The sequence below is a fragment of the Papio anubis genome, chromosome 18, assembly GCF_008728515.1.
Source record: "Papio anubis isolate 15944 chromosome 18, Panubis1.0, whole genome shotgun sequence".
Classification (NCBI taxonomy): domain Eukaryota; kingdom Metazoa; phylum Chordata; class Mammalia; order Primates; family Cercopithecidae; genus Papio; species Papio anubis.
Genome location: NC_044993.1, coordinates 69,223,845 through 69,249,241, shown reverse-complemented (window position 1 = coordinate 69,249,241; position 25,397 = coordinate 69,223,845). Strand labels below are relative to the sequence as shown.

The following is a 25,397-nucleotide window of genomic DNA, read 5'->3' as shown; positions in this document are numbered from 1 at the left end:
AGCTGGGCTGAGCCTGACCCTGAGAAAGGAGCTGCTCACTCAGGTGCAAACTGACAGGATAATTCAGGGCAGGCCAGCAAAGAGGGAGAGCTCAGGGCCTGAACGTGGGCCACTCTGTCCTTCCCCATGAAGAGGCTCACGCCCTGGCGACTGAGCTAGCCATGTGGACACACACCCCCTCACACTCAAAGATCTACAGCACCCCAGGGAGACTGTGCTTCCATCCAAGCTAAAGGGAAGGGAGCTGTAAGACAAATGCACAAAGGTGGCAATAAGCAAGGAACGGCAGCTGCGTGAATCTCAGCACCCAACACACCCTCAGAGCGGCTTAAGAATTACAGGCAGATGGAAACCACAAAAAAGCCAGAGCTGCAATCCTGCTATCAAAGTGGAAATCAGGGCAAAACGCATTAAATATGACACAGAAGGACTTTTTTTTTTTTTTTTTTGAGACAGAGTTTCCCTCTATACCCAGGCTGGAGTGCAGTGGCACAATCTCGGCTCATTGTAACCGCCTCCCGGGTTCAAATGATTCTCCTGCCTCAGTCTCCCAAGTAGCTGGGATTACAGGTATGTGCCACCATGCCTGGCTAATTTTTGCATTTCGAGTAGAGACAGGGTTTCACCATGTTGGCTGGGCTGGTCTCGAACTCCTGACCTCAGGTGATCTGCCCGTCTTGGCCTCCCAAAGTGCTGGAATTACAGGCATGAGCCATGCCCGGCTAGAAGGACATTTCTAATACTGAAAGCCGTAATTCACAGTGAATCTATAACAAGTTATGAAAATCTGTCACCAAAAATGCACCAACTTCCTTCATAAATCAGAAACACACTAATAGGTAATTTTGTAGAAAATGAACTAAAAGTACATAATCCTAAATAAGATACTCACAGATACGCTAAATTGTATACACAGAAAATAGAAAATAGAAGAAGAAAACTTCTTCTCAAGCAAAACAGAACGTTAAAAAATATTGATCAGGGCTGGGCGCGGTGGCTCACGCCTGTAATCCCAGCACTTTGGGAGGCTGAGGTGGGCGGATCACTTGAGGTCAGGACTTCAAGACCAACTGGCCAACATGGTGAAACGCTGTCCTACTAAAAATACAAAAAAAAAAAATCAGCCAGGTGTGGTGGCAGACGCCTGTAATCCCAACTACTCAGGAGACTGAGGCAGGAGAGTCGCTTGAACCTGGGAGGTGGAGGTTGTGGTGAGCCGAAATTGCGCCTGGGCACTCAAGCCTGGGTGACAGAGTGAGACTACATCTGAAAAAATATACATCTATTGATCAGCAGGTGATAAATAAGATGACAAAGAAGTTCTGTCAAGGTAAGAATTATAAACACTACCTGATCAGACACACTAGAATAAAGGTGATCAGAATAACATGAGAAATTAATCACAAGATCAAAAAGGCCCTTCCACCAAGAAATTAACAAACAAAAACAACCACAAGACTTCTGTTAGACAACTCATGGGTGAAGGAGAAAATATAAATAAAAATTATAGAATTTCTGAAAAATAATAAGGAAAGTATTAAATACAGAACCCCCAGAATACACTTAGAATACACTTAAAGCAGAAATCAGCAAAAATTCACAGCCTCTAACATTTAGCAACAAAAGGGAAACAATGAACATGAAAGAAATTTCCAACTCAAAAAACTAGAACAACAAAGTAAGCCAAAGAAAAATAAAAGCAGAAATTAAACCATCAGTAGGTCTCAATAGTCAATCAAAATCCGATGGGTTTTTCTTGTTTTTCCACTAAACAAAGTACTAGTATTTAACTTAAAAAGGAAAAAAGGAACAAACACAAATATTCAAAATAAGAAGTGAGGCCGGGCACAGTGGCTCACGCCTATAATCTCAGCACTGTGGGAGGCTGAGGCGGGAGGATCACTTGGGCCCAGGAGTTTGAGCCCAGCCTGGGCAACACAGTGAGACACTGTCTCTATTTTTTTTAACATAAGAAATTTTTTAAAATATAAGAAATGAGATCCAGCAATTCCACTACTGGTTATTTATCCTAAAGAAAGAAAATCAGTATACCAAAGAGATATCTACACCCTCTTGTTATTGCAGCACTATTCACAGTAGCCTAGATAGAGAATCAACCGAGTCCATGAGTGGATGAATGAAGAAAGAAGGCTTTATATACACAATGGAATATTATTCAGACATAAAGAATGAAATCTGATCATTTGTGGCAACATGAATAAGCGTGGGAGAGACTATGTTCGGTAAAAGAAACCAGACGGAAAAGAAAGACAAATGCCAGCCAGTGTGGTGACTCACACTTGTAATCCCAACACTCTGGGAGGCCAAGGTGAGAGGATCACTTGAGCCCAGGAGTTCCAAACCAACCTGGTCAGTATAGCAAGACCCCGTCTCTACAAAAAAATAAAAAATTAGTCAGGTGTGGTGCTAGGTGCCTGCAGTCCCAGCTATTCAGGAGGCTGAGATGGGAGGATCACTTGAGCCTAGGAATTGGAGGCTGCAGGAGCCAAGATTATGCCACCACACTCCAGCCTGGGTGACAGAACGAGACCCTGTCTCAAAAACCAAACAAACAAGACTACATGACTACATGATCTCACCCATTTACAGGATTTTTAAAGCTCATGTCAAGCATGTCGAGTAAAAGAGTGGGTATCAGAGGTTGGGGGTGGGGAGATAGTGGGAGAGACTGGTCAATAGGTATAAAATGACAGATCGAAGAAAGAAGTTCTGGTGTTCACAGCAGAGTGACTATACGGAACAACAGTGTATACCTCAAAACAGCTACTAGAAGACAGAAATGTTCTCACCTCAAAGAAATGATAAATATTTGAGGTGACGGATAAACCAATTACCCTAATTTGATCATTACACAGTGTATACATGTATCAAAACATCATACACTGTACCCCATAAATATGGAGTTATTTTGTGTCAATTAAAAATGAGATAAATATTTTCCAGGTCAGGTGCAGTAGCTCATGCCTGTAGTCCCAGCACTTTGGGAGGCTGAGGCGGGTGGATTGCCTGAGTTCAGGACTCTTGAGACCAGCCTGGTCAACATGGCAAAACTACTTCTCTACAAAAAATACAAACGTAAGCTGGGCATGGTAGAGTGCACCTACAGTCCTAGCTACTCGTGGAGCTGAGGTGGAAGGATCGCTTTGCACCTGGGAGGCAGAGGTTGCAGTGGGTCGAGACTGGGTCACTGAACTCCAGCCTGGGTGACAAAGGAGACCCTGTCACAAAAAATAAATCAGTATTTTCCATGCTAAAAAAATAATAATAACAACAGGAGAAAATAACCACTGAAACGGAATATTTTATCTTGTTTTATTTTATCTATTTACTTTTTTTGAGATGGAGTCTCGCTTTGTCGCCAAGCTGGAATGCAGTGGCATGATTTTGGCTCACTGCAAGCTCCGCCTCCTGGGTTCAAGTGATTCTCCTACCTCAGCCTCCAGAGTAGCTGGCGCACACCACCACACGGGCTTATTTTTGTATTTTTAGTGGAGATGAGGTTTCACCATGTTGGCCAGGCTGGTCTCGAACTCCTGACCTCAAGTGATTCACGCGCCTCGGCCTCCCAAAGTGCTGGGATTACAGGCGTGAGCCCCCACACCTGGCCCTGAAACAGAATATTTTAAAAGGAGAAAAAAATTGGCCGGGGGCAGTAGCTCACGCCTATAATCCCAGCACTTTGGGAGGCCCAGGTGGGCAGACCACCTGAGGTCGGGAGTTTGAGACCAGCCTGGCCAACATGGAGACACCTCGTCTCTACTAAAAATACAAAATTATCTGGGCGTGATGGCACATGCCTGTAATCCCATCTACTCGGGGAGGATGAGGCAGGAGAATCACTTGAACCTGGGAGGCGGAGGTTGTGGTGAGCCAAGATCAAGCCATTGCACTCCAGCCTGGGCAACAAGAGCGAAACTCCGCCTCAAAAAAAAAAAAAGCCGGGCGCGGTGGCTCACACCTGTAATCCCAGCACTATGGGAGGCCGAGGCAGGTGGATCACAAGATCAGGAGATTGAGACGTCCTGGCTAACATGGCGAAACCCCGTCTCTACTAAAAATACAAAAAAATTAGGTGGGTGAGGTGGCGGGCACCTGTAATCCCAGCTACTCAGGAGGCTGAGGCAGGAGAATGGCGTGAACCCCGGAGGCGGAGCTTGCGCCACTGCACTCCAGCCTGGGTGACAGAGTGAGACTCCATCTCAAAAAAAAAAAAAAAAAAAAAAAGGAGAAAAAAATGATCTTGTAGACCTCTGCAAATAAAAAACTATTATCAAGGAACCACCTCACAGCAAGAGACCAGATGGTTTCATGGGAGGATTCTATCAAAACTTCTAAGACCACGTAGCACTAATGCTACATGTATTGTCCTACAACACAGAAAAGGAAGGAAAACTTCCAAATTATTTTTATGAAGTATAACATTGATACCCGTACCTGATAAAGATAGAACAAAAATAGAAAATTATAGACCACGCCGGGGGCGGTGGCTCACGCATGTAATCCCAGCACTGCTGAGGCAGGTGGATCACTAGAGGTCAGGAGTTTGAGACCAGCCTGGCTAACATGGTGAAGCCCCGTCTCTACTAAAATACAAAAATTAGCTGGGTGTAGTGGTGAATGACTGTGATCCCCGCTACTTGAGAGGCTGAGGCAGGAGAATCGCTTGAACCCAGGAGGCAGAGGTTGCAGTGAGCTGAGATCTTGCCACTGCACTCCAGCCTGGGCAACACAGCAAGACTCCATTTCAAAAACAAAAAAAAAGAAGAAAGAAAACTATAGACCAATATCACTTATGACTCAGTATCCATTGAGAAATACTAAATATTAATAAACAGAATTCAAAAACACATTAAAATAATACAACATGTGTGATTTATGCCAAGAATGTAAAGTTGATTCGTTATTAGGAGGTTCATGAAGACAAGCTACCATATGAAAATTCACAGTCGTCTCCAAAGATATGGAAACAAAATTCAATAGTTACTCCAGTAAAACACCACTCAAGAATACAAGAACTGATGAATACTTTGTTAATATGCTAAAATAACATATGCCTTCCCTCTAACATAATGAGGCGTTTCCATTAAGATCAGGACCAAGGTGAGGAGGCGCACTGTCTCCACTATACTGAACAATGGGCTAGAGGTGTCAGCAACTAAACAAAGAACAATGCAATTCAACAAAGTCAGAGTCATAAGAATCAGCAGGTAGCAGTGTATTCATCGATACTTAAAGATTATATGTTAGTACACCTGTAAAGCCCTAAAGAATCAGTAACAAAACTAACCTGAACAATACAAGAATTCTGTAAGGTAGCAGAATATAAAATTAGTTTGCAGGGCCGGGCGCAGTGGCTCACACCTGTAATCCCAGCACCGTGGAAGGCCGAGGCTGGTGGATCACCTGAGGTCACGAGTTCGAGACCAGCCTGACCAACATGGAGAAATCCCATCTCTACTAAAAATACAAAAAATTAGCCACGCATGGCAATGCACGCCTGTAATCCCAGCTACTTTGGAGGCTGAGGCAGGAGAATTGCTTGAACCTGGAAGGCGGAGGCTGCGGTGAGGCGAGATTGCACCACTGCACTCCAGCCTGAGCAACAAGAGCGAAACTCCCATCTCAAAAAAAAAAAAAAAAAAAGTTTGCAGAAATCCATTGCCTTCAAATGCACTGACAATGTGCAGTTAAACGATATAATGACACCACTAAAGAACTTATTCCATATCCAACCACCACCTGTTCCCCAAAACCCTACTGAAATAAAAAATAAATAGCACTGAATAATTAATACCCTGAGATTTGGGGGAAAAAAGGGATATAATGGTAGGGAAAATCCCATTACAATAGGAAAAAAGATGATCAAACACTTAGGAACAAACTAGTCATATGCAAAATATAGATGAAGGAAAATTTAAAACCCTCCTGCAAGACCCAAAAGTACACTGGAACAAGAAGACATCCCTTGTTCTTAGACGGGACAACTCAACACCACAAAGATATAGTTAATTTATACACTGTCACAATCTCAATAAAAATATCAATGCTGTTTTTAAGGAGCTAGACAAGTTGATATTCAAGTTCATACAGAAAAATGAATAAGCCATAGCCCAGGAAACAGTGAAAACAGAAAACTAACGGGGCCTGCCCCGAGTCGGTAGTCAAGCATACTACAGAAAGCCTCTACAGTCACAACAGCCTGGTTTTGTGCCACTCTCCATCATAACCATCCTTCTCTCCTGTTAGAGCAGCGGCCTCAACCTTGACATGGAAGCAGCTGGGGGACGCAAAGCCAAATCTCAGAGGAGAAGGTGGGAGCCGGGGAAGAGGGGGACATCTTTCTCTGCCAGGTCACCTGAAGCTGAAGACAACCAGAGACCCTAGCAGGGCACGGCTGGCAGGTGTGGGTACCTGGGCTCCGATAGAGGCTCTTGGGCAGAGAGGGCGAGTGAGTGTCCATCAAGGCCACGATCTTCATGTGTCCGTACTGCTTGGCCAGCATCCGGGCTGTGGCTCCACTGTGGTCTCTCGCATCCACCTTGACTCCCTGCGAATGTCCGTGAAAGGGGGTTAGGAGCCTCTCCTTCAAAGTGCCTGCCCTTCCTGGGCTGCTGGCTGGGAAGAGAGAAGGGCATATGCTGGTGTCTGACTGCCTCCCTGCATGGGAAACATCACATCTGCATGAGAAAAAGGCAGGCTTGTCTGCATCGTAGCCACAAGTTTTGCTCTCACTCTCTTTTTAGTGACAAGCATGAGGGGGGCTGGGGTTGGGGAGTCATCTCCCAGCTGTGGCAGCTCTCGGCTTCCCACTGCTGCCCACCACACTCATGACCTCCCTTGCAGGGGGCTGGCAGCCACCATGGGGAGAGCCCAGCCTTCACCTTCTGCGCCTGGGCTGTGTCCCACTCGCTTTGCTTGTCTTCACTCAAAAAAAGCTGGAAACAGCAGTTCACAATGAAAGCAGCCTTTTTAACCAGTCAGAATGAAAGCACCATCCTCTGAAGCAGAATTCATCACTTTGATCAAAAGCTCTATAATGTATTTACAGGTCTTGTGGTGCAGCAATTCCACTTCCATGACTCTAAGGAAATAACCCTAAATACAGAGAACGCTTTAGTGTGCAAAGGCATTTGGCACAGGCCGGGCATAATGGTTCACGCCTGTAATCCCAGCACTTTGGGAGGCCGAGGTGGGCGGATCACAAGGTCAGGAGATCGAAACCATCCTGGCCAACATGGTGAAACCCCTTCTACTAAAAATACAAAAAATTAACTGGTGTGGTGGCGAATGCCTAAAGTCCCAGCTACTCGGGAGGCTGAGGCAGGAGAATCGCTTGAACCCGGGAAGCAGACGGAGGTTGCAGTGAGCCGAGATCGTGCCACTGCACTGCTCCAGCCTGATGACAGAGTGAGACTCTGTCTCAAAAAAAAAAAAAAAGTTTGGCATAACATATTCACAATAATGAAAACCTACCTAGAGACAACTTGAATGCTCAGGGGGACAAGGAGCCAGTTATGTTATTGCCATAGATGATGAGATTTACAAACGGCTGTATGATCAAGTTGAAAAAGGATCATGGCCAAGTGAGGTGGCTCATGCCTGTAATCCTAGTATTTGGGAGGCCAAGGCAGGTGGATCGCTCGAGCTCAGGAGTTGGAGAACAACCTGGGCAACACAGTGTGACCCCACCTCTACAAGAAAAAACAACAAATTCTAATCAATACAGCATGTTTCTGGTGTTGCTCTACACCGTAACTGTCCTGCTCTCCTGTTAGTCCAGGCAGCTGGGGTAGGGAGAGAAGCCAGACCCCAATCCCAGAGGACGAGGTGGGACCCCAGAAAGGGTGGGACCCCAGAAAGGGGGAGCATCTTTAATAAAAATGAGCAGGGTATGGCGGCACACGCCTGTGGTCCCAGCTACTCAGGAGGCTGAGGCGGGAGGATCCCTTAAGTCCCAGAGGTGGATTCTGCAGCGAGCTGAGATCACGCCACTGCACTCCAGCCTGAGCAATAGGGCAAGACCTTGTCTCAAAAAAAATAAATAAGGATCGGCCGGGCGCGGTGGCTCAAAACCGAGGCACAGTGGCTCAAGCCTGTAATCCCAGTACTTTGGGAGGCTGAGATGGGTGGATCACTTGAGGTCAGGAGTTCAAGACCAGCCTGGCCAACGTGGTAGAACCCCATCTCTACTAAAAATACAAAAAGTAGCCAGGTGTGGTGGTGCACGTCTGTAGTCCTAGCTACTCAGGAAGCTGAAGAAAGAGAATCGCTTGAGCCCAGGAGGTGGAGGTTGCAGTGAGCCAAGATCACGCCACTGCACTCCAGCCTGGGCAACAGACGAAGCAAGACTGTCTCAAAAATAAAAAATAAAAATAAAAAATAATTTCTTGGCTGGGCAGAGGCTCACACCGGTAATCCCAGCACTTTGGGAGGCTGAGGTGGGCGGATCACTTGAGGTCAGGAGTTTGAGACCAGCCTGGCCAACAACCAACCTGGTCAGGAGTTTGAGGCCAGCCTGTATCTACTAAAAACACAAAAATTAGCTGGGAGTGGTGGCACGCACCTGTAATCCCAGCTACTGGGGAGGCTGAGGCAGGAGAATCACTTGAACACGGGAGGCAGAGATTGCAATGAGCCACTGCAGTCCAGCCTGGGTGACAGAGGGAGACTCCATCTCAAAAAAAAAAAAAAAAAAAATTCTTGTTTAAGTTTGATAGAACGAACCCTAAGGTTTTAACCAGAATAAAACAGTAGCCTCTTTACTGTAGTATGTATTTTCGGTTTTGTTTTTGAGGCAGAATCTCACCCTGTGGCCCAGGCTGGATGACACTGGCTCACTGCAACCCTGACCTCCGCAACTCAAGTGATCCTCCCATCTCAGCCTCCCTGGGATTACAAACACACACCACGACTGGCTAATTTTTTTTTTTTTTTTGAGACGGAGTTTTGCTGTGTCACCCAGGCTGGGGTGCAATGGCATGATCTCGGCTCACTGTAACCTCTGCCTCCCGGGTTCAAGTCATTCTCCTGCCTCAGCCTCCCAAGTAGCTGGGATTATAAGCACCTGCCATCATGCCCAGCTAATTTTTGTACTTTTAGTAGAGATGGGAATTCACCATGCTGACCAGGCTCATCTTGAAATCCTGACCTCAGGTGATCCACCTGCCTTGGCGTCCCAAAGTGCTGGGATTATAGGCATGAGCCAACGTGCCCAGCCAATTTTTTTGTTTTGTTTTGTTTTTTAATGTGGAGACAAGGTCTCACTGTATTGCCTAGACTGGTCTCCAACTCCCAGCCTCAAGCAATCCTCCCATTTTGGCCTCCAAAAGTGCTGGGATTACTGGCATGAGCCACTGTGCCTGACATGAAAATAAATTTTTATCTACTTACGCTTTAAAAGATTTTTTTCCTATTTTATAATGTCCATATTACTAAAGAGACACATGATCAAAATTCATTTTGACATGAAGGTGGGATCAGAGAGTTTAGAAACCCTGGAACAAGACTATCCAGAAGGCACGAATCAACTTTCTCTTAAAGAGAGGCCCACAAAGATCCATATCCTCTTCTCCTGACTGAGCTGCTGGGGCTAGGCACCATTGGCAGAAGGGAAACGGGGGACAAGGAAAGCAGCCACAGCCCTTTCTTCCCCTAGCAAAGAGCACAGGATGCCCAGCCTTGCCCAGTTCTCCACCTCCAGAAATGGAGCCCAGCTCTGGAGGGGCAGGTTGGGAAACCGGGTGGGCCCCCTCCTCTGGCTCCAGGTGTTCTAACAACTGGGTGGCAGGAAGAATGTGGGAGAGAAGAGCTTCCAGGCAAGGCTTGCCCACCAGCCTCCCCGGCAGACAAACCACCCAGGCCATCACGCCACCTGCCGCCAGTCCTGCCCCATCCCACCAAGCAATCACTAACCAACACTTTGATTCTTGATTAAAGTGCTGGAGGAAGAACTCAGTGTCGAGTTCCTGAGTTTGATAAGTTTGTGTGACTGGGAAAGAGAACATTTTTGCTTTTAGGAAATACATATTTAGGGGGAAAGGGGCATTATGTCACAATTTACATTTAAATGACTCAAAAAACATATGCACGTTATATATAAAGAGACTGATAAGAAAATGAGGTGAAATGTTAACGTTTGGGGAATCTGGTAAAAACATGCAAATTGTTGGCCAAGCACCGCGGCTCCTGCCTGTAATCCCAGCACTTTGGGAGGCCAAGGTGGGAGGACCACTTGCAGCCAGGAGTTTGAGACCAGCCTAAGCAACTTAGTGAGACCTCAACTCTACAAAAAAATTAAATCAGCTAGGTGTGGTAGCACGGGCTTGTGGTCTCAGCTACTCAGAAGGCTGAGTTGCAAGGATCCCTTGAACCTGGGAGGTCAAGGCTGCAGCAAACTATGATCGTGCCACTGCACTCCAGCATGGGCAAACAGAGTGAGACCCTGTCTCTAAAAGAAACAAACATACAAACAAAAATTATAAGAGTACATATGTCTTAGGATCTCCAGTTCTACCTTACTTAAAATGACTCTAAACTTACAAGTAAAGGGTCTTCATGGTTCTGGGCTATCGATTCTGTGATGTGTCTTAAGGAAGCCTAGTTCATGTCAGCAGGATTATCTGTCAAAAGATTATCTGGCCGGGCATGGTGGCTCACATCTGTAACTCCAGCACTTTGGGAGGCCAAGGTGGGAAGATTGCTTGAGGCCAGGAGTTCAAGACCAGCCTGGGCAACATAGTCAGATTTTGTCTCTACAAAAAAAAGTATCCAGGCATGGTGGTGCGTGCCTGTAGTCCAACTACTGAGGAGGCTGAGGGAGAAGGATTACTCCAGCCCAGGAGGTCAAGGCTGCAATGACCCATGATAAGGCTACTGCACTTTAGTCTGGTGATCGAGCAAGACCCTACATAAAAAAATAAAAATAAAAAAATAATTATTTGCAGAAAAAGAAACCTGAATGGCCACTAAAAAGTATAAAGTATTACAGAAACATAAAAATAAAACATAAATTAAAATTAAGAAATGAAAAGATGCTCAATCTCATCAGAAATCAGAGAAAGGCAAAAATGAAAAGGAGACACTCATTTGACTATGGGAGCCAAAGAAGTCTAACATCCTGGCCAGGCGCAGTGGCTCACGCCTGTAATCCCAGCATTTTGGGAGGCCGAGGCAGGCGGGTCACGAGGTCAAGAGATTGAGACCATCCTGGCTAACATGGTGAAACCCCGTCTCTACTAAAAATAAAAAAATTAGCCAGGCATGGTGGCAAGCGCCTGTAGTCCCAGCTACTCGGGAGGCTGAGGCAGGAAAATCACTTGAACCTGGGAGGCAGAGGTTGCAGTGAGCCGAGATCGCGCCATTGCACTCCAGCCTGGGTGACAGAGACTCCATCTCAAAAAAAAAAAAAGAAGTCTAACCCCCTAAGGGGAGGGGCGTGAACCAGGACCACTACGGAAGAAAGCAAATTCACACTATCCACTACCGACTGAGATTCACCCACCTTACACAACAAAGACCCTACTTTGAAGAACACATCCTAAGCTCCCAAAGAAATTCCCACATGTGCTTAAAAAGACATGTAAGAAATGTCAATGGCAGGCCGGGCGCAGTGGCTCATGCCTGTATCCCAGCACTTTGAGAGGCCGAAGTGGGCAGATCACTTGAGGTCAGGAGTTCAAGACCATCCTGACCAACATGGTGTAACTCCGTCTCTACTAAAAATACAAAATTAGCCAGGCATGGTGGCACCCCCCTGTAATCCCAGCTACTCAGGAGGCTGAGGCGGGAGAATCGCTTGAACCCAGGAGCAGAGGTTGCAGTGAGCCAAGATTGCACTACCGCACTCCAGCCTGGGTGACAGAGTGAGACTCCGTCTCAAAAAAAAAAAGAAATGTCAACGGCAGCACTGTCAGAAGAGCAAAGCGGAACCCAACTTAAGAGCCCACTAATAAGGGAGAGGATGAAGGTGACTGAGGCATCCCTCCACACACAGAGCTGTTAGAGTGCATTTTGCCTGCATGAACCAACATGCTGCTGAATGACACACACAATCTGACATGCTGTTTACACCCAGAATGACACACACAATCTGATATGTGGTTTACACCCATCTTTCAAGATTCAAAACAAGTCTACACATGGTGTAAGGATGCACAGTATGTGATAAAAATATAAAATCAGGGACCGGAGAGGTACACACTGGCAGCTGGAGAGTGGTTGCCTCTGGAAAAGGAGGAAGGCAGATGAAATAGAAAGGCATATAAAGGGGATTTTGGTTGTGTCCTTTACAAACAAAATGGGAGAAGAACTGAGGCAGATGAGGTGAGAGGTTAACGTGTGTCACACACAGGTACTGGGTTCGTGTGGTCGGCTATCTTACCTCTATACTCTATTGAGTGCTTCATAATTTAAGATGCATGATTCTTACTGTGGTGGGAGTGGAAGATGGCAGTTTGGCAACATCCACATTAAGACGGTACTTACACTTCACCCAAAACTTGTACCTTTAGTACTGGACCATACAGATGTGGTCACACATGTTTACGGACACATGTGCAAAGATATTCTGCACAGCGCTGTGCATAATAGCAAATGGTTGGCAATGACCTAATTCTATCTGTAAATTATTGTTAAAGAAACTCTGATTCGGCCAGGCGCAGTGGCTCACACCTGTAATCCCAGCACTTTGGGAGGCCAAGGCGGGCCGATCACAAGGTCAGGAGATCGACACTATCCTGGCTAACATGGTGAAACCTCGTCTCTACTAAAAAGAAAACACAAAAAATTAGCCAGGCGCGGTGGCACATACCTGCAGTCCCAGCTACTCGGGAGACTGAGGCAGGAAAATAGCTTGAACCCAGGAGGTGGACGTTGCAGAGAGCCAAGATCGTGCCACCGCACTCCAGCCTGGGTGACAGAGCGAGACTCCGTCTCAAAAAAAAAAAAAAAAAGAAAAGAAAAACAAACAAAACTAACAAACAAAAACTCTGATTCATCCCTACAGGGAATACCATGCCACTATAAAAAAAAAAAAAAAAAAAAAGAGAGAGAAGGGGCTGGGCACGCTGGCTCATGCCTGTAATCCCAGTGCTTTGGGAGACTGAGGCAGGCAAACTGCCTGAGCTCAGGAGTTCAAGACCAGCCTGGGCAACATGCCAAAACCCGTCTCTACAAAAAATAAATACAAAAATTGGCTGGGCGTGGTGGCACGCACCTGTAGTCCCAGCTACTTGGGAGGCTAAGGCAGGAGGATCACTTGAGCCTCAAGGCTGCAGTGAGCTGAGACTGCACCACTCCACTCCAGCCTGAGTGACATAGCAAGACCCCGTCTATCTATGTATCTATGTATCTATCTATCTATCTATCTATCTATCTATCTACTTACTTACTTACTTAGAAATAGTTTCACTCTGTCGCCCAGACTGGAGTGCAGTGGCAACATCTTGGCTCATCGCAACCTCCGCCTCCCAGGTTCAAGTGATTCTCCTGTCTCAGCCTCCCAAGCAGCTAGGATTACAGCGCCTGCCACCTGTATTTTGTATTTTTGTATTTTTAGTAGAGGCGGGTTTCACCATGTTGGTCAGGCTGGTCTCAAACTCCTGACCTCAAGCGATCTGTCTGCCTTGGCCTCCCAAAGTGCTGGGATTTCAGGAGTGAGCCACTGCACCTGGCCCCATCTCTTTATACACCAATATAAAACAATCTTCATGATTAAGTTTTAAAAAAAAATGCAAGATGGGAGCAGCTGCACACAGGGCAGGACTATGGGTGTGTGGGTGTATTCCAGTGTATTCCCAGAGTCGCCCTTGGGTAGGGTGCCAAGGAGATGCAGGCAGGGTGGGGGAGAGGCCTGCGGTACACCTGCCTTCTGGTCTGCATGCGTACCATGTGCATGTTCTGTCCCAAAATTCTTTGTTAAAAAGAGATACCATGTGAAATTTTCATTATTTAAGAAATTCCCACCAATAAGTGAGAAAAAAACAAACTATCCAATACAAAATTGGGCTATAAACAGACAACTCATAAGAGAAATACGAATGGCCAGCCGGGCGCAGTGGCTCACGCCTGTAATCCCAGCACTTTGGGAGGCCAGAGCGGGCAGATCACGAGGTCAGGAGATTGAGACAATCCTAACTAACATGGTGAAACACTGTCTCTACTAAAAACACAAAAAATTAGCTGGGCGTGGTGGCTTGGTATGTAGTCCCAGCTACTCAGGAATTGCTTGAACCTGGAAGGCAGGGTTGCAGTGAGCCGAGATCGGCGCCACTGCACTCCAGTCGACAAAGTGAGGCATGCATCTCGAAAAGAAAAAAAAAGAAAGAAATACAAATGGCAAAATTTTTTTTTTTTTTTTTTTTTTTGTGAGGCAGGTCTTGCTCTGTGTCTCCCAAGCTGATGCAGGCTCTTGATCTCGGCTCACTACTATTCCTCCCAATGCCATTCTGCCTCCTTCACTGCCCCTGAGGGACACGAGGCCTCACTTGCTCCCACACCTGTAATCTTTATGTGCTTTTGAGGCAGTCTCGCTGTCGCCAGGCTGGAGTGCAGTGGCGATCTCTGACTCTACAGCTCCGCCTCGGGTTCCACGCCATTCTCCTGCCTCCAGCCTCCTGAGTAGCTGGGACTACAGGCCACCGCCTGCGGCTAATTTTTGTATTTTTAGTAGAGCGGTTTCCGCCGTGGTCTCGATCTCCTCACCTTGTGATCCATACCTACGGCCTCCCAAAGTGCTGGGATTACAGGCGTGAGCCAGCATGACCATCTTTTGTATTTTTAAGTAGGAATGGGTTTCACCATGGTCACCGATCTCCTGAGCTTCGTGATCCGCCGCCTCGGCCTCCCAAAGTGCTGGGATTACCGAGATTGTGAGCCCTGGCCAAAATGTATTTAAAATGTTCGGACGCGGTGTCTGCTTGGGAATTACCAGATCACCTGAGCTCAGGAGTTCAGTCTGGGCAACGGTGAAACCCCATCTCTACTAAAATACAAAAATTAGCAGTGTGGTGGGCGCCTGTAATCCTATCAGAGAGCTGAGGCAGGAGCTAGTGAGCAGTGAGGGCAGTGAGCGAGGATGCAGCCACCGCCTCCCAGCCTTCCAGTCTGGGCGAGAGAGCACAAGACTTCCGTCTCCCAAAAAAAGTTTCAACTATACTAACGAGGACAAACCAAAATGAAATGCCACAGTTCACCTGCCAGATTGACAAAAGGCTGACTGACATCAGGGCTGGTGAGGACATGAGAAAATGGGCACCTTTGTATACGACTGGTGGGCAGGACGAGAGACAACCTTAGTAGTGGGAATTCATTAGGACCGCCTGAACTTCCCCCCATTGGGTTTAACAGCCTTATAAAGATATAATCCACATACCAACAAGTCACCCACTTACAATGTACAATTCAATGGCTTCTAGTACATTCACAGTTGTTCAACCATCACCACAAACAATTTTAGCACATTTTTATCACTCCAATCTTCCCATCCCCCAAGACCCAGGAAACCACTCATCTATTTTCTGTCTATGTATTTGCTTATTCTGGACATTTCATATGAATGAAATCAGATAGTGTGTGGCCTGTTGTGTCCAGCTTCTTTCACTGAGCCTAATATTTCCCTTTTCTTTTTGAGACAGGATCCACTCTGTGACCCAGGCTGGAGTGCAGTGGCGCAATCATAGGTCAGTGCAACCTCCAACTCCAGGGCTGAAGTGATCCTCCGGCCTCAGCCTCCCAAAGTGTTGGGATTACTGGCGTGAGCCACCGCACGCAGCCCAGCCTAATGCTTGAGGATTCACCCATGCCGCAGCATGCATCAGAACTTCACTACCTTGTAGGGCCAAATAATATCCTGCTATTTAGATAGATATTTTGTTCATCAATTCCTCAGTAGATGGACTTGTGGGTTGTTTCTACTTTTTGGCAATTATGAATAATACTGCTATGAATATTTATGTACAAGGTTCTGCGTGGACAAGCTTGCACCTGTAATCCCAGCACTTCGGGAGGCTGAGGTGATCGCTTGAGCTCAGGAATTCAAGACTAGCCTGCACAACACACTGAGACCCCCAACTCTACCAAAAAAAAAAAATTAAATATTTAGCCAGGGCGTGGTGGCATGCACCTGTGGTCCCAGCTACTTGGGGGCTGAGGCAGGAGGATCGCTTGAGCCCAGGAGGTTGAAGCTGCAGTAAGCCATCATCTCACCACTGAACTCCAGCCTGGGACACAGGGCAAGATCCTGTCTCAAAAAAAGAATAAAATAAAACATAAATACAATATATAGCAACAACTGTAAGTGTATTAAAGCTTTGTGTAAAAGGATATTCCTGGAGCACTGTTTATAATTGCAAAATGTTGAAAACTAAGTTTCTACTAATAAGAAACTCATTGAATTAACTGGGGCAGATTGTACACGGAATACTGTACAAAGATAAGATGTCTCTAAATTACACAATAAAAGTAGAATCCCACTTTGTTCAAAACACAAAGCAATGTGCACACATTTGCCTACAGACACACCTTTCCACAGCAGAGGAAAAGTCCCAGGGCAGCTCTTTCCCAAACCAAGTGGGTATCTTAGGGAGGTTGAAAAAGAGAGGAAGATCTTTGCCTTTTTTTTTTTTTTTTTTTTGAAACAGTCTCTCTCGCTCTGTCGTCCAGGCTGGAGTGCAGTGGCGTGATATCAGCTCACGGCAACCTCTGCCTCCTGGGTTCACACCATTCTCCTGCCTCAGCTTCCCAAGTAGCTGGGAATATAGGCGCCTGCCACCACACCCAGCTGATTTTTGGTATTTTTAGTAGAGACGGGGTTTCACCATGTTAGCCAGGATGGTCTTGATCTCCTGACCTCGTGATCCACCTGCCTCAGCCTCCCAAAGTGCTGGGATTACAGGCGTGAGCCACTACACCTGGCCTCTACCTTCGTATTCTATACAATTTTTCTAAGTGACAGGATTATGAGTGCTATTTACTTTTAAAACATTTTTCCATATTTTTCAAATAGTATTTTCAAAATTATTACAGGAATAGGTGTCTATTTCTACTCACCATTGTACCCTTAATGCCAAAGCACCACTCAACACCGGGCGTCAACAGATAAAGAAAATGTGTTGAATAAATGAACGAAAAGCAGTTATTCCTGTGCAAAGGAAAATTCTGTAATAGCTTATACTTCAGTAATATGGTTCCTCATTTGCTGTGACTACATTACATGCTAATAAACAGGGTCACTTACGTGATTCAGAAAATACTGCACGATTATCTCATGGCCAGCCGCAGCTGCTTCCATCAAAGGAGTAAATCCATATATCGGCTCCCTGCAAGATGTGGGCCACAGTCAGATGATTGGCAGAGACAAGTTCTGTCAGGCAAAAACTCCCTGCTGAAGATAAACCCAGGGCAGTGGACGAATCACCGAACCCTCAGTGTAGAACACTCTCTCCCTTTCAAGAATTAACAGGTGAGATGAGAATAACACATCAGCTCCATTTACTCTTCTGGGGTCTGTCCCCAGGGCTGGTCTTTGTCCTAAAGACAGATGTCTGCCTATCATTCCTCCTGTTGGCTATTCTCTGCTACCTCTGAAATCTCCACCTCAATCATATTCAAAAAGCAGTTCTGACTCCTTACTCCTCACAGAAAGCCAACGTCTCCCATCCATTCATCCAAATCCTAGCTTCAAGTTCAACATCCTCCACGAACCCACTCTGAAAAGCTCAGGTACTAATGATCTAAGCTGTCCTTGCTACGCTTAGCTCCTGAAGCTTGCTTTTCATACTTGGTTATGCTAACTCGGCACTGTCTTCAGAGGGCTTCCAAATCCCTCCTTGTCTCATGCTGGTCTAGAAGTCAGGAACCATGCATGGGAAATGCTGGTTTTCATCCATTCTAAGACACACAGTGTTCATATTTTAACATCTCTGAAGTCAGAAAACATCTTTAAACCAACAGGTGAGTTGAATGTTAATTAGTAGCATATTTTTTCTTTCTCAGTGGCATACAAAATTATGGGGTGTCTTAGGATGGATGACAGCCAGGGTGGGTCTGCATTGGTACCCACTGCGTTTGTTCAAAGGTGATTATTATCACAACAAGCTTTAGATAACAATCCCACTTCCAACTTATAAAACTCATGACTGGTTTTTTGTTTGTTTGTTTTTGAGGAGTTTTGTTCTTGCTGCCCAGGCTGGAGTGCAAAGGCATGATCTCAGCTCACTGCAACCTCTGCCTTCCGGTTTCAAGTGATTCTCCTGCCTCGGCCTCCTGAGTAGCTGGGACTGCAGGCGCCCGCCACCAAGCCCAGCTAATTTTTGTTTTTTCAGTAGAGACGGGGTTTCACCATGTTGGCCAGGCTGGTCTTGACCTCCTGACCTCACGATCTGCCCTCCTTGGCCTCCCAAAGTGCTAGGATTACAGGTGTGAGCCACCACTCCCGGCCAAAACTCATGACTATTTTTAAAGCATCACCTCATCTCATCCATACAAAAGGCAAGAAAATGGAAGGAATTTGCATGTAATGTATGACATTTAAATGCCATTCAGTATGTTAGGCCCCTGGCATACAATAAAACGTGTAATTCTTACGACTCTATGACCCAGGTGGGTTTCAGATAAAGAAAAGGAAGCTGAAGGGCTTGAAGAGATGCACTCACAGATGTGGGAAAAGGCCCACGCCTGGAAGGACTCTCGTCCTACCCCTCATCTTGAGCCTTTCCTGCCGAAGCAGGGTGGCCCTAAACTCTGGTTAGCTGCCTCCAGAGCCAACCTCCTTAGAGTCAGATGACACCTAGGCCACTCCTGTGGCCACTAAAGACGTGGCAATCACCTCACGTTGGCATTGGCTCCACTGTCCAAGAGGAACCTGACCATGTGCTGGTGCCCGGCGCTGGTACAGTGGAAAAGGGCTGTCCAGCCCTGGATGTCTTTCATTTCTAGCTCTGCACCTTGCTTCAAGAGAACACAGAACGTGCGTTACGGCCTCATCTCCTCTGCGTGGGGCGGGCGCCCTCCAGGCGGCCATGCTGCAAGAATCAGAAATGATTACACGAGCACACACGAACACCATGGCCTGCAGTGGTTTGCGTCTCTGTCAGGGCGGTCAGGGAGCCCCTCAGGTTTCTGGGCCTGAGTTCCCTCGTAGCTCACCTGGAGGAGAAAGTAGGCGATGCTCTCGTTGCCACAGCTGGAGGCCAGCATCAGTGGAGTCTGCCCTTCTGGGGTCGGCACATTCACACTCACCCCCGCCTCAAGCAGCAGGTGCACGATGGTGTCGTGGCCAATGTAGGAGGCATACATCAGCGGGGTCCAGCCACCACCGTTCTTCTTATTCAAATCTAACTCTCTCCTAAACAAACGCAAGATACGCTAGACATGGCCAGCCGCCTCACATGTGGGGTTCGCCAAAGCCGGTGGCAAGCCTAGGCCAGGCGGGATGAGTTGACAGGAAGTAGAAGTTATCTGCCACCCTGGACATTGTAGGGATTGGGGGCAGGCAGGCAGAGAAATGCTGACAGTTGCTCGTACACTGCCTCGTGAGGCCCTGAGCCTTCGTCTCCTTGCGCTGATTTCGCATCCTCCTAGCCCGAGGCCGGCTATGTTCTTTCACACCACCAGACAGACAGATGGCGCTCAACCAAGGAGTATCTGGCAACGTCTGGAGGCATTTTTGGTTCTCACAGCTGGGCAGGGAAGGGCTGCTGGCATTTAGCAGGTGGAAGCCAAGGCTGCTGCTAAACATCCCACAGTGCCCAGGACAGCCCCACAGCAAAGAATGATCCAGCATGGACTGTCAACACAGCCACAGTTGAAAAACCCTGACCACCGCAGGAGTGGCATCTACTAGCCCAATGCTAGGTGGAGAGGAGCAGTGAGGAAAGAAAGGACTCCACCGTGGACAAGTCCCACCGCCACTGATTCATCCTTTGTCACCTCACCCTAAATAAACATTCTTGAAAAATCTGTGACCAAAGAATCCCATCTTTCTCACTGACTTCCGTTAAAATTCTGGAAATGCATTTTCCCATGGGAAAAAACTGTGGGCTTCCCAGTCATGACTTTGGGGTTGGGACAAGGGAGTCACGTTTAAAACAATACCCACTTGCATGGCTACCTGGGATCCTACAGGGTTAACCCCCATAGGCCTTTTTTCCCTTCCCCAATTCTTGCCTGCAGTGGGGGTAACAACTGGAGACTGAACCCCGGGATCTGTCCCTTTTGTGGGATTCACACTTTTTTTTTTTTTTTTTGAGACAGTCTCGCTCTGTTGCCCAGGCTGGAGTGCAGCAGTGCGATTTCGGCTCACTGCAACCTCCAGCTCCCAGGTTCACGCCATTCTCCTGCCTCAGCCTCCCAAGTAGCTGGGACTACAGGTGCCCGCCACCACGTGGGCCTGGCTAATTTTTTTGTATTTTTTTTAGTAGAGATGGGATTTCACTGTGTCAGCCAGGATGTCTCCATTTTCTGACCTCATGATCCGCCCGCCTCGGCCTCCCAAAGTGCTGGGATTACAGGCGTGAGCCACCGCGCCCGGCCGGGATTCACCTATTAGACCACACCAGGCAACTACCTTCCATTGCCTGGCAGCCCTCAGTGACTCTGGGATGCACACCCAGGCAGCCATTGCAGAAGGTCCTGATACCAGGCCAGGGGGCTGCATGGAGATGCTTCTGCAACAGGGCTCGAATGCACCCAGCTCGTCCTAACACTATCTTCCTTTACACAACAGCAGAGCGCCTTTCTGGGGCTCTCTCACCACTTCCTCGTTCAGCCCCACCCCTCCCTTCTGATGCCCCCGTCTCCCCTCAGGCCCCATCCCGTGCTTACTGTCAGCAAGCCTCCACCTCAGCTAGTGTCGAAATCCCACCACAACACAAACACCTCCCGCTGCTCCTCTGCGGAGCCATTCTGGACTCTGCATCTTAACAGGACACCCAAAGACTTAGGAGCCTAAGAATTCCAAACGTGACCCTGTGAGGGGTCGCACTGACTGCATACCCAACTGCCTATGCCTAGAGCCTCCTGCAGGGGGAGCACAACAGACTACCCTGTACCAAGCTGCACCAGCGCTCCATGGGCTGGGTGTGTCTAAGTGAGGGCCACAAGCTGGGAACCGGAGACCTGGGGCTTCAGCAAGGCTTTGCTTTGGCTCACTGGGAACTGGAAGAGGCACGCGGAGATAAGGAGAGAGGTCACTGCACCACAATATCAAATGAGAACCAGGAGACAGAGTTAGGCAGCGTGTGGAACATAACAGGGTAGAAGTGAGGAGACTACCCTTTTCCAAAAACAAGATGATCACATCCTGCTATGGGCAAGACTCAGCCATGGGCCCAGCCAGGGGCTTTGTATTGTCTCTAACTATTGCATACAGATTAGCAAAGGGCAGGTGGGCAGTGAGGTCCAGAGGCCATTCCCCAGAGGCACGAAAAACCCAGCCTCCCTCAGTAGCAGAAGCTAGAGGGGAACAGGGATCACAGGGATCGAATGAACCCTCCAGGAAAAGGCGGCCAGGGATCACTTTCCTTTTGCTTTCTTTTTTTCTTTTTTTCTTTTTTTTTTTTTTTTTTTTTTTTGAGAAGGAATCTCACTCTGTCGCCAGGCTGGAGTGCAGTGGTACAATCTCAGTTCACTGCAACCTCCGCCTCCCAGGTTCAAGCGATTCTCCTGCCTCCGCCTCCTGAGTAGCTGCGATTACAGGTACATGCCACCACGCCCAGCTAACTTTTATATTTTTAGTAGAGATGGGGTTTCATCATGTTATCCAGACTGGTCTCAAACTCCTGACCTCAAGTGACCCGTCCACCCCGGCCTCCCAAAGTGCTGGGATTACAAGCATGAGCCACTGTACCCGGCCTTCACTTTCTGTCTTTATTTTTCTTTTGCTTGTTTGTTTGGGCATTTCTGCAATTAGTGAACAAAATTAGTCTGGTTAAAGAATGACTGTTTATAAGCTTCTGATCAAAGTTTACACCCTCTTTTTCTTCCCAGGAATAAAAACTGCCTCTTTGTCAGTGGCCAGCATCAATAATTACTGACAGCTGCCTGTGATAAGCAGGTTAACCTATTCTACACACATTACACATCCACATCTGTGTGCAAAGCCCCATCACGTGGGATCCGAAGCCATTACTGCGCTACTCAAAATGTGACAGGGAAGCTCCCGCGATCTCTTACCGCTGCACACATTCCTTCACCACTTCATACTGGCCAATGGAAGCAGCTGTGTGAAGATCCAGGGGGACGTCCAGCTCCTCCCGGCTGACCTGTGCCCCCAGCCCATGCCACATGGACAAGCTGCGGTTCAGGAGTTCCGGCTCGCTGGCTTCATCACTGAGCTCGGACATCACTGAGGAGGAAGGGCCAAGGGTTAGATCTTTCCTTTGTTCCAGGGCATGAAACAGGCTGCTCCTGCTCCTGCTACACCACTACACTAGCAGACTGATAACCCAATGCAGTCAACCCTGGCAGTAACTTAGACAAATTTCTTTGCTTAAATAATGTATGGTTTGGGCAGTCCCATCAATGCTAAATCTGGTGAGCTTGCTACCACACCAGTAAAGAGAAGCACATATGGTGAGGCATCAACTGTGGAGTACGTTCTCCTCCTTCCATCCTCAGGCACCAGGTAAAAGAGAATTTTCCATCAACTCTAGGAACCTGACAACCTCTTGGATGGGCAGTAAAGAAATGCTAATTGGGTTATTTAACCAAATCAGCTCCTTGATGTGGTGGGGAAGAACCCTGGATTTGGGGTTAGATCAAAATTCAGCTCGCACCAGGTGTGGTGGCTCACACCTGTAATTCTAGCACTTTGGGAGGCTGAGGTGGGCGGATCACTTGAGGTCAAGAGTTCAAGACCAGCCTGGCCAACATGGTGAAATCCCGTCTCTACTAAAAATACAAAAATTAGCTGGGCGTGAAGGCCAGCTACTCGGGAGGCTGAGGTAGGAGAATCAATTGAACTGGGGAGGTGGAGGTTGCAGTGAGCAGAAATCACGCCATTGCACTCCAGCCCGGGCGACAGAGCAAGACTTCGTCTCAAAAAAAAAAAAAGAAAAGAAAAAAAAAAAGGCACCTCTGCTACTTAGCACCTCCAATCCCTAGTGCCTCACCGTCTAACAGGGACATATCTGAAAAGGCTGCTATTATGATACACGAAACAATGGATAAACAAACGGTGGCACATCCGTATGATGCATGCTACTCAGCATTAAACACAAGGATCCAACAGTTGACATGCAACACATGAACGAATTTCAAATGCTTCACGCTAAATGGAAGAAGCCTGCCTACTGTATCATTTCACTTACACGACATTCTGGAAAAGGCAAAATTAAAGGGTTGGAGGTTAGGGGCGAGAGGGAATTTGGGGGACAATAGACCTGTTCTGTATGACTGTGATGGTGAATCTGTGACTCTATGCCTTTATGAAACCACAGACCTGAATGCCAAAATGAATTTTACTATATGTAAATTGTATTTTTTTTTTTTAGACAGTCTTGCTCTGTTGCCCAGGCTGGAGTGCAGTGGCGTGATTTCAGCTCACTGCAACCTCTGCCTCCTGGGTTTAAGGGCTTCTTGAGCCTCAGCCACCTGAACAGCTGAGATTACAGGTGTACACCATCATGCTAGGCTAATTTTTGTATTTTTAGTAGAGACGGGATTTTCACCATGTTGGCCAGGCTGGTCTTGAACTCCTGACCTCAGATGATCCACCCGCCTCAGCCTCTCAAAGTGCTAGAATTACAGGCATGAGCCACCGCACCTGGCCTACAAATTTTAAATATAAATTAATTTTTCTGGAATGGTTATGAAATTGAAAATTTCAAAAAAGTAAAGAAAAATAAATTTTTCTGAGAAAAATAGAAAGCACTTCCCCAACACAGAAACCAGGATGTGACTGGTGGCACTCAGCAACGGCCAACTGAACAGGAATCCACTTTGGCATCCTTGGAAGAGAGAGATATGGGGGGAAATATAATAGGCCAGTGAACTGGTGGGGTGACACTTTCCCCAACATGGGCCTACATGGGTAACGGCACACCAGGAATCCCCAAATCAAGGCCAAGTCATTAGCTTCCCGGTAGAATCCTTAGGTACAAGAGTGCCAGGAAACAAGGGTTAGAAAGGGAACAAAGGCGAAAACAAAGGCCTTGTCATATTGCCATCACCTACAGGTGCTATGGCAGTTAATAGATGCAATGAGGACCTCAGTTTCTACTAAAGAATGCTTCCAAGCCCCAGGTGATAGCCAAGATGGCTGAAGAAATAAGCCACCAATGTTGCGGACAAACACTTCACAGGCCCTTGGCGAGAGTGTTTGTAGGTGTGGTGGGGCAGGCAAAGCCCTCCCTTCTGGAACCACCACCTCTTCAGCTGGCAGAGCCCACGATCATGCAGTCCCTTCCCTCACTCTGCAGGTGAGAATCCCACCCTGAACCGTCCTGGCCAACGGAGCCTGGATAAGAAACCAAAGGCTCTGAGCTGAGTGTCACTTCAGAGTCCCTTCCATACCTCCCTCAAGCCTTCACTGGGCATGTCTCTTCCACTCCAAAGGCCTCCTGCAGGGTGAGGTCGTGTTCTCTATTTATTGGAGACTTGCATGTCTGACACCCAAGGACTGAAGGACAATCAGAACCAGACCAAGCCTGATAGACCACTGGAGGCCAAGAGTTCGAGACTAGCCTGGCCAAAATGGTGAAATCCCATCTTTACTAAAATTACAAAAATTAGCCGGGCGTGGTGGTGGGCGCCTGTAGTCTTCAGTATTCGGGAGGCTGAGGCAGGAGAATCACTTGAGTCTGGGAGGCGGCTGCAGTGAGCCGATATCAAGCCACTGCACTCCAGCCTGGGCAACAGAGTGTTTCAAAAAAAAAAAAAAAAAAAAAACTAAAGTGAAAACTAAAAGTCCCATCCCATCCCGAGTGATGTGGTGTAAAGTAGCACTGGTGTCGCTACTTTACAGGTGTGGTGTAAAGTAGCACTCGACATATGATGTTTCATTCAACTTTTTGGTTCTGTCCACTCTGAAAATGTGAAGTATCTGTTACCTTTACAATAAATCCTAAAGAAAATGTGGTACTTAGACACAATGGAGTACTATTCAGCCATAAAAAAAGAAAGAGATCCTGTCATTTGCAAAAACATGGATGGAACTGGAGGTCATTACGTTAAGTGAACTAAGCCAGGCACAGAAAGACAAATATTGCATGTTCTCACTTATTTGTGGTTATCTAAAAATCAAAACAATTGAACTCATGGAGATAGAAAGCAGAAGAATGGTTACTTCTATTGTAACCAAGGCTGGGAAGGGTAGTAGAAGGTGGGGATGGTTAATGAATACAAATAAAAAACAGAGCGAATAAGATGTACTATTTGAC

At 47.1% G+C, this 25,397-nt stretch overlaps 1 protein-coding gene across 20 annotated transcripts in view; it reads right to left on the bottom strand.

The window, feature by feature from the left end:
• ANKS3 (ankyrin repeat and sterile alpha motif domain containing 3) overlaps positions 1 to 25,397 on the bottom strand; it is a 36,131-nt gene that overhangs the window by 9,422 nt on the left and 1,312 nt on the right. For 12 of the 20 annotated variants that reach the window (XR_004179864.1, XR_004179870.1, XR_004179875.1 and 9 more), the window contains exons 2-6: positions 22,192 to 22,363; positions 19,165 to 19,363; positions 18,845 to 18,966; positions 17,255 to 17,336; positions 6,433 to 6,568 (exon numbers count right to left, since the gene is read on the bottom strand). Coding sequence is in view for 6 of the 20 variants with exons in the window: in XM_031658505.1 (XP_031514365.1) it covers positions 6,433 to 6,568; positions 17,255 to 17,336; positions 18,845 to 18,966; positions 19,165 to 19,363; positions 22,192 to 22,361 (709 nt within the window). In the remaining 14 variants the exon portion in view is untranslated. Of the gene's footprint in view, positions 1 to 6,432; positions 6,637 to 6,902; positions 7,268 to 8,584; positions 8,890 to 16,141; positions 16,188 to 17,254; positions 17,337 to 18,844; positions 19,041 to 19,164; positions 19,364 to 22,191; positions 22,364 to 25,397 lie in introns of those variants that run through there. The other 8 variants (XR_004179874.1, XM_009195922.2, XM_021931723.2 and 5 more) reach the window with 5 other exon arrangements.